We start from the raw sequence: 9,840 nt of genomic DNA on the forward strand, positions 1-9,840 counted from the left end.
GCTATACTGATATAGACAGCTATAGGTACTTTCTCCATTCAAACCGAGATTGGTGCATGGGCCTGACAGAATCTCAACTGAAGTTCGATCACTCGTAATATAAAAGATGTTGAGTAATATAATCATAAATGCTTTTTTCAAGATAAGCTTTTTTATAAATTACTGTATATAAAACGATTAAAACAAAATTAAAATTCAGAATACGATTACGGTACGGTAGCCTTCTTGCTCACGCGATGCTGGTTATCATATCAAATAAAATCTCGCATCGATTTATCACTACAATAATTATAATTGTCAATAAAAATGTTATAATGAAATTAATTAATAAATATGAAGTATCTTTCTAGAGGAAACAAGAAAAATTATACGTAGAGAGTATCAAAATATCATTAATTTTATTTTTCTTTGAAGATTTACAGGTTTCGAAGCAAGGATGGCTCGTTTGTTCAACTGCAGAGTGAATGGAAGTCATTTCGAAATCCATGGACAAAAGACGTTGAATATTTAGTGGCGAAGAACTCCCTTGTGATGTGAGTATTCTAGATCTGAAAGTGGAAAAAATTGGGACTGTTTATATATTGGGATTCTTGGCAATGGATCTCACACAGTTATTTAATTCTTAGATACTTTTTCAATTCCAACTTTTCAACTGAAAATTTATATTTATGACTGATTTAGAAATCATAATAATGATCACTTTAATAAGGCTGACTAAAATAATCTTTACTTGGCAATATTATAATTCGATATTCGAAAGGCCAAGTTGGAAATTAAGACATATTTTACGCTTAAGCTTACCTCATTTTACATTGCTTCACCTGTATTAATGCAACAAGAAATTTTAAATAGAAATAAGAAATTCTCTTCCAACCCAGTGCAAATAGACAAATATGAATTACTCAATCGGTTATATTTGGGCCAATACACATCAATAGGTATCCATGGATATGTATTGATGTGTATTAGCCCAAATACCTATTGATATCAATACAAATCAATACATATCCATGGATATCAATACATAACCAGCTGTATTGATATCAATACACATCAATACATTTCCATGGATATGTATTGATGAGTATTGGCCCAAATACCTAATGATACCAATACACATCAATAGGTAGCCATGGATATCAATACAGATCAATAGCCATCTATAAGCAGCCTGTCCCCTTTATAGAAAAAATTCCTCTTTTAAATCTAGGAGAGCAGCTTAGGATGAAGATAAAATTTGCAAGGATTATAATATTCTAACCCAGCTCCGACTAGCATCAGACAAGGGAGTATACCTGTTTAATTACCTATAATCAATATAAGTAAATTGGGTTCAGTGAATAGATGTCTATTGACATATTGATGAAAAATTAAGGAATGTAAATAGTTAAGACATAAATAATGTGAAAAGTTGTTTATTAAAATAACTCATATGCATGTCATTTATCTATGAAGAAAGGTCCTTATTGTGGTGCTCCAGATTACTTTATCTTTTCCTGTTTAAAGTAGCAATTTTTTGAGCTACATACCGGTTCATGTTACTGCACCTCAATTCAATCTCAATTTTTGGAGCATTCAGATTTTCCTCCAGGATCCGGTGTTTGAACATTTCTAGAACAAATAACAGTTCAAAATATAAAATCTTGAAAAATAAGAAAATAAGGATTTTATTTCCTGAATTAATCTGCTAGCAAATTTATTTAATAACCTAAAAATGTATTCAAATATGCATGACTCTCCCTCTCGTGGAAGGAAAGTCCAAGATAACACAAGAGCGTTTTTTCACATGAAAATTATGTCCTCACAGTTTTACATTACAACGTCATATACTGGTGGAAAAGTCGAGAAAACACCATTTTTTCACGTGAAAAAATGTGGAAATGTTTTAACTTTTCACGTGAAAAGTACGTGAAACTGAAACTTGAAAATAACGTTTTTTTTTTGTTTTTACATTTTCACGTTATACTGAACATGTAAAAACTCTCAGAAAAGAACATGAATAATACGTTTTTTCTACATTTCTTGTCCCACATTTGGTCATTTCTTTCGCATGAAAATTTCCAAAAATTCACCTTAAAATAACGTTTTTCAAAATACATTTTTACAATATTTTATTGTGAAAAGATAGAGAAGGATTATCTTTATAATTCTAAATAAATAACCTTCTCAATTCTTTAATTTTACATTAAAAAACTATAAATCTTATAAAACTTTTGAATAATCACAATATAACGTGAAGTAAATTCTCTACCCTAACTTTACAATAATTTTACACAAAACTGAATAAAAATTAAATTGAACCATCAAGTCCTATTCAGACAAATGGATTTTTCCTAGTAGGTGATTATATGCAATCTAACAGCTGGACACTATAATTACAAAAAGAAAGCTCATTTTGATTTGTAATCATTCAACAACTGACAAATTTCAAATATTTTTCATGTAAGCTTCTTTTTTCAGCTGTTGGACTTTGTATCAGCCATTATTTGCTTGTATTATAGTGAGGTCCACGTTATAATGGCAGTGTGTGATTTGCAATGGTGTTGCTATCCTTGTCTATCGTTCAACAAAGCAGATTGCGCTATCTCTTTCAAGCATTGTGATGCTGCCACATCGTTTATAAATCAACAACGTAGAAATTCAACTAATTGACAAAATATTTAATCTCAATCATGAAAATTTATTATAACATCTTTAAAAAATATATTTTCTTGACAAATAAAATATGATTAACTATTTTCAACAATAATGAACAATTAAATTCATCAGATATACCAGTATCAGCTGTTTGGATGGCAAGGCTGAGATCTAGCAACCCTTTTTTCTTATCTTCCTACACTGCCATTATAACGTGGACCTCACTATAGCTTTGCATCACCCATTGGAAAAAAAACCATAAATGTCTGGATGGCCAATAGGGAGATTTTTGCTTTAATAAAATGAAGAAACAACAATAATTTATATTAAAATTGAATTTATTTTCAAAACATCACAGTCTTCAACTTTTCAATAAGTTGGAGACTGTTGTAGATATAATACTGTAACTTTCAGGATTGGTCGAATACTCCACCTTTTGACATACAACTGAATTTCAACCTCTCATAAGGGGGTGACTTGGGGGTTGTAACTCAAAGATTTTGAATGTAAATACCCATTGTGTGATACATCATCTTGAAAGCCTTCTCAAAACGAGAAAGATGACATCAATAAAAATCGTCTATGATACTTTTATCCAAAATGGCGGCTGATTGAAGTTTTAGTTTTTAAAGAAATAATAGATGAAATTTAATCAGCCGCCATTTTGGATAAAAGTATCAAAGAAGATTTTTATTGATGTCATCTTTCTAGTTTTAAAAAGGCCTTTATATTGATGTATCACACAATGGGTGTTTACAAAAAAAAAATATTCGAATTACAATACCCTCATTTCTTTACAAACTGTAACTTCAATCAGCCACCGTTTTGGATTCAAGTTTCATAGTACATTTTAATTGATTTTATCTTTCTTGTTTTAAAAAGCCCTTCGAAATAATGTAGCACACAATGGGCGTTTACATTAAAAATATTCGAGTTACAACTTAAGTCATCATATTATACATTCTGAACCTAGTCATCGCAACCCCTTATGAAGGGGTTGAAATTCAGTTGTACGTCAAAAGTTGGAGTATTTGACCAGTAACATATCCTGAAAGTTATAGTATTATATCTACAACAGTCTCTAATTTATTGAAAGGTTCCCATACATATGACTCATCCTGTATAATTACTAACTATTAATGATTAGCACAAGCCTAGAGCTCATGTGGGCATCACCCATAGAAAAAAATTGTTTGACTTTATAATCTGTTTTGAAATAATCAAAATTGAGACTTACTTAGATTTCTCTATGCTGGTAAACCAAATTTTTGAAGACTTCAGCCGGTCTTTGATTACTGCTTCCATATATTTTTTTTTGTGTTGGAAAATTTTATCACCACAGCTCCTATCAGAAATGGAACAAAAGTTTACTTATAATTAAACATATTTCAAACAATATTTCTTGACTGGAAAATTAAAAAAACACACATGTTGCAAACACAGTCTCACTCTCTCTTATTATATAAAATATAATGAGAGGACTACAACTATAGTTTTTCTAAATTGGAATAAGAAATAGAGCTATTAATATAAATAAATGAATCACTTGCTTGTTGGAAAAGTCCAAATAAAGCCTGCCGCACCAGCAGACAACTGAATAAATTCTAATAGAAAGCAATTAAATGATATCTACCAGGCTACTTCAATTATTCAAATAAACTATCAAAAATTATTCGAAGTATGAAATAAAGATATCTTAAGCTGCGTACACATATACGCTCTTCGAACCCGCACCGAGCACGTTCCTCCCTCGTACCGCCCTCGTTCCTCCATCGAACCACAGTCGCGCCGCCCACGCACCCATCATGAACGTTACGGAAGATGTTAGATCTTCTCGCGTTCCCCAGTCGAACCATTGTTGCTCCCCGGTCGATCATCAATCGCTCTGCTGGAGTGACGTTCGGTTGCGGAGCAGAGCGAAAGTCTGTACGCACCTTTATAATAACGCTCACTATTCCATTAAAATTTATCTAGCCCTTAGTCATTTAATCTATCTATCCACAGTCATATATTGCTATTAAGTTCATTATATTAAGATGAGTGTAGATTAGGCTAGTAGCCTACTTATGTGGTGACATGAATTATTTAGGCTAAAAAGATATTTTTGAAATTGATGTTGCTTTCCATGATGAAACACTATATTCTATACAATAACGTTGTATAATAATTGAAAAAAAAACAATTACTTTTCTTGGAGTATTGAGGAATGCATTTCACTCCTGAGGAGGAGCTTCATCAGGCTGATATTTTGCTCCTCAGGAGTAAAATGCATTCCTCAATACTCCAAGAAAAGTAAGTGTTTTTTCAAATATATACAATGATTCAGTGACTGAACTACAACAAAGTTAGACATTTTTGTTACACATTTCAATTTATAGGTGCTAGCATTCCCCTGGAATGTGTCTGCCTAGAATAATAAACGTTTATTTCCAGCACTGATAAATTTAAGAGGCTTACTTTTACTATTATTAATTATGCCATAAATAATTCATTTAGGCTATGTTATGAGGCTTTGAGGTTATGTGCCTAGGCTTTGGATAAGTTTATCATTTAAATAACGCTGTGGCTACAGTTACAGTAACCGTAGCTCCATTCGCGGTCCGGTAAACATTTACGCATGCGCGGCTACCGCTATTTACATGTGCATTGTGATGTTGACTGTTTTTGGTCACATGGTTATGATAACCTATCTTTGCAATGTTTCAATCATGAAGTTTACATCCTTCCAGGATTTGAAAAAATATAGTGATTAAAAATAAAAAAATAAAAGGATGAGCTTGTATATTATGAATTGAAGTATAAATGTACTTATGGTGGTGTAATGAAAAGTAAGTCCAAGTGACATCGACCAAAAAAAGTAAGTTTAAGGGAAGAGATATGCGAAAAGCCTTTAAATGAATCATTATAGACCTAAGCTATTTATTACCTAAACTCCCCGAAAGATAGATTAGGAAACAACTTCAGATAAGTGATACTTTCAGTTTCAGTTGATGTTCAATTTTTAGCTGCTCTAATATAATTAATATGTTCTATTCAGATACTGTATGCTACACCATACATCCGCATATATATATATAGGCACCAAGCTCGCCTTTTCTAAATACAGCATTGTAATGCGTATATGGATATTATTGTTATGATATTATATTAAAAATCACTTTAAATAATGCACTAATGAATCAGGGACTATTGAAATTTATTGGAAGATTGTATGATGATGAATGTTCACTCATCTATTTTGCTAACTATTATTCAAAATATTAGACTGTGTAGTGTCGTCATAATAGTTCAAAACGGAATATAATATAAATTCGATATAGATAATATATTATATTCAATTGATAGAGCACTCTATAGTATTTAAAAATATGTTTATAGGTCACTAGTAGTAGAATTCGTCACTAGATTTTGAGCATCAACCTTACATATTGTTTTCCAAGTTTCACTTCTTTCTAAAGAGATAATTCATTTCAAACTAAACTATTCATTTATCCTTTATTTCAAATCATAATCGCGATTAAAACGTTATAATTACACTAAATACAGTAGTTGAATGAATAAGAATGAATCATAACTAAACATACTAGTACGGTAGTAGAATTCGTCACTAGATTTTGAGCATCAACCTAGCTTACATATTTGTAGGCCTACAACTTTAAAAATAATATTTTACACAAAATTCCACATTTTCCAGGAATGAAATCAAAATGCAGTCAGATGGACCGCGAGTACATTGTGAAGAAACTAGTCAACAGAACAGCTTCGATTTCTTCGCCAGTAGTCAGAGTAAGCATACTTTATTCAAAATCTGAAGTTTTTCAAATTCCTGAAGGCTCCAAAAATCTTTTTCATGGATTTTCGTATTACCCTTCTTATCACACTTGAAAAAATAAAAATTCAATAAGGTTATAATCATGTTACTGGACACTGAAGGAGAAAATCTGCTTATGCATAGCCTTCATTAGCCTTAGCCTTCATTGAACATTGATTGATATTTACTTAAACATTTATCGCACTATAGTTGTAAACATTTTCATCCTGTAAAACATTGTTTATTATAAGTAGGTAAGTAGTCCTGAAAAATTGAATTAAATAACTATGATAAATAAATAAAATAACATGAAACTCACATTAAACGTTGTCTGATTCATATTAAGGAATTAATTGATAAGGTAATAAAACAATTCAATTATAAAAATAATATTTCCTATTTTCTATCCTACACAAATTAATTAACTGATTTTCTTTATTAAATTAGGTAATTCAAAAATGGAAATTGCAACCTATGTTGCACATTTTTTTATTGTACCAAGTACTATAGCCATCCAGTCTGAAGATTAATGAGCTAATTTTCTCTATCTAACATATACTACTTAGAAAATTTAAACAACGAATATCTCATTAGGAACGATTACTGATATTGTTTATTTGATTCATATGATATATTACAGATAATGGTGGTATTGGTGGCAGAGACATGTCGAGACTGATAAGCTCGCATGTGGAGGCGAGCAAAATAGGCAGGCAGATAGCAGAGGAGGTGTTCGACCTGCAGAGGCGGGGAGTCGACTCACCGTCCAGCCACGGCACTCCTTCGCCACAAACTGACCAGTCACTGTCAGTCGATGTAAGTAGACACACTAAATTATTAAAATTAAGCTAAAAAAATGTGCGATATAAGCCTAATTCATTTCAGAAATGCAATATAATTTTAACAGTGATTAGTTGGCTTGAAAAATGAGCATTATATTGACACTTAGCAATTGCCACATGAATAATATTGACACTTTTCAATTTGCACAGTATCAGTTTAAACTAAATTTCATTTTCAACTAGAGCCTCATTCGTTATAATTTGGTTCAATGTAAGCCACCAGGTGATTAAATTCAGTTTAAGTTATGACCGTGCATACCGGCCCTTTTAATGAGCTGAGAGGAACGATAATTTTATATAGTGAGGACTTGAATTTGACCAATAATACTTTTCAAGAGATCAGTCCTATTTCGAAAAATAGCAATTAATGTCGGCTTATCGTACGTTTGTAGCAATTAAAAATTAAATTCTATAAAGCGGAATAAATTAATAAAGAATAGTTTTTCAGGAATAAGTATGATTTGTGAAGATTCTGTGCTGAGAAAATGATATGGAGCTAAATAATGCTATACAAATGTAAAAAGAGCTTGGAATTACTTATAAATTGATAACTTAACACAAACAAAGGAAACATCTGAAATCATTACTGTACTCAATCTCATCCATTACTCATTTGATCTTCAGATCAACTTATGACCTACATTACAGGACGGTATTGTATCAAAAAAAGCATGTCCTTTAAATATTTCTATGAGAATAATGAGTAATTTGAAATAATTAACTTGAGTTTCTGTGACAGAAACGTGAGTTTCTGTTTGGCTTGAAAATGTGCAATACCAGCACGAAACGGACGTCGCCACATCAAAGAATGTGAGTGTTTTTTCACTTGAAAGTTTTATGATAAACGATAGTAATAATATTAGTGGAAACGAGATGGATAACCAACAACGAATTGACTTAAAAATGGCCTTCCGTTTTGTAACTTTACTTATGATTTGAATTTTGTTACAATAATTTTGCAGTCGCAGTCGAATAATGGTGCGAAACGGGAAAGGACACACCGCAACAGCAGCTGTAATAACAACAATAACTACGACTCATCCTATGAATCAGTCAGAAATAATGTGATCTTATCCAGTGCAGCTGCTGAGCCAGGTGAGTAGCCTACCACAATCTATGTTCTGCTCTTTCATCGATTTAATGTTGAAAGTTTTAAATAAGCTGATAACGGTAGAAGAAGGATGGTTCACAAAACAACTTTTCAAATTAAACTACTGTATGCCTATTTACCTATTTTTTCATTGAGGTATGTCGGAAAAACCAGAGTAGATAGGCCGTAAGAAATATTTATAAGGTAAGAGACCTATTTATAATTAATGAAGTATTTATAATGAATGTTTATTAGAAAATTAATAGGAGTGTAGTTTTTCAATGTATTCTAGGTATATCAAAATTCCCACCCCCCAACAAAATACGGTAATGTTTATTTTTACCTTGCATTACTATGAACTCAAACATTATTTCAATATCTAATTAGCTATTTTATAGTATAGTAGGTACTATATTATAAAATTGCCTATAAAAAGGTATAATAATTATATATAGGTACCTATGAGGCTTAATATTTTTTAACCCAAGGTCTAAAGCTCAACTTACTGGCATCAAATTTTTCAAAAAATCTTTATTTTTGTGCTGTAATAAAACCGCCCCTCCATAGTTATATTTGGGGGTTGCAGCTCAAAAATGTGAAATGTGAACCCCTCACCATTCTACCTTGTCATTTCAAGGTTCTTGTTGAGATAGGAAAACTACTTGTAAAACAAAATTTGCTAAACTGCACAAATTAATATTATCCTATATGCCTACTAGGGAAGTGAGGCATTCAGTGCTTATCAATCAATCAATCAATCAATCTCTTTATTCGAAACATACATCAAAATGTACATGAATGTGTCTTTCTTTATTATTTTCAAAATAATAAAATAAATACAAGTAAAAAACAAAATACATCAACAATAGGTAGTCTAAATACATAATGAGTTGGCATTATAAAATTCTTCATAACTGTATAATTCTAATTCCACGATATACTTTTTCAGTTTGTTTTTAAAACTTGTAATATCTTTTTCATGATTAATCTTAGTAGGAAGGTAAGTGATGAATTTGATGCCCATATAGGTCGGGCTTTGTTTGTACTTCTCTTTACTATGTTCTTTGATAATAAAGTTGTTCCTATTTCTTGTATTATAGTCATGCACACTGGATTGCCTGGGGAATTTGTCTTCATTATTTTTTACGTGTAATATTGTTTTATAAATATAAAGTCCATACACCGTCATTAATTCTAACTTTTTAAAAAATGTCCTGCACGACTCTTGTCTATTTAAATTAAATATTTTTCTTACTGCTTCTTTTTGGAGTTTTAATATCCTATTCAAGTTAAATGCACTAGTCCCACCATATAAGAAGGATTATGTGCTCTTTTCCCATGCTTTAAATCTATCAGTTTCCTCAAGGAGCACAATTCGACCTGGATTTATAGTTTTTATTAAGTTTTATGTTTTTATCAGTTCGACAGTCTGTTTAAATGTTCATTTTTGTATTGCATTT

General features: G+C 31.2%; 1 protein-coding gene across 13 annotated transcripts in view; it reads left to right on the plus strand.

Moving 5' to 3' along the window:
* Positions 1-9,840, plus strand: part of LOC111063388 (protein cycle) — a 135,223-nt gene that overhangs the window by 118,661 nt on the left and 6,722 nt on the right. For 12 of the 13 annotated variants that reach the window (XM_039430624.1, XM_039430626.1, XM_039430615.1 and 9 more), the window contains 4 exons: positions 415-533; positions 6,332-6,423; positions 7,089-7,264; positions 8,253-8,385. In XM_039430624.1, the coding sequence (XP_039286558.1) occupies positions 415-533; positions 6,332-6,423; positions 7,089-7,264; positions 8,253-8,385 (520 nt within the window). Of the gene's footprint in view, positions 1-414; positions 538-6,331; positions 6,424-7,088; positions 7,265-8,252; positions 8,386-9,840 lie in introns of those variants that run through there. The other variant, XM_039430628.1, reaches the window with a different exon arrangement.

The sequence above is a fragment of the Nilaparvata lugens genome, chromosome 6, assembly GCF_014356525.2.
Source record: "Nilaparvata lugens isolate BPH chromosome 6, ASM1435652v1, whole genome shotgun sequence".
In the NCBI taxonomy this organism is placed as follows: domain Eukaryota; kingdom Metazoa; phylum Arthropoda; class Insecta; order Hemiptera; family Delphacidae; genus Nilaparvata; species Nilaparvata lugens.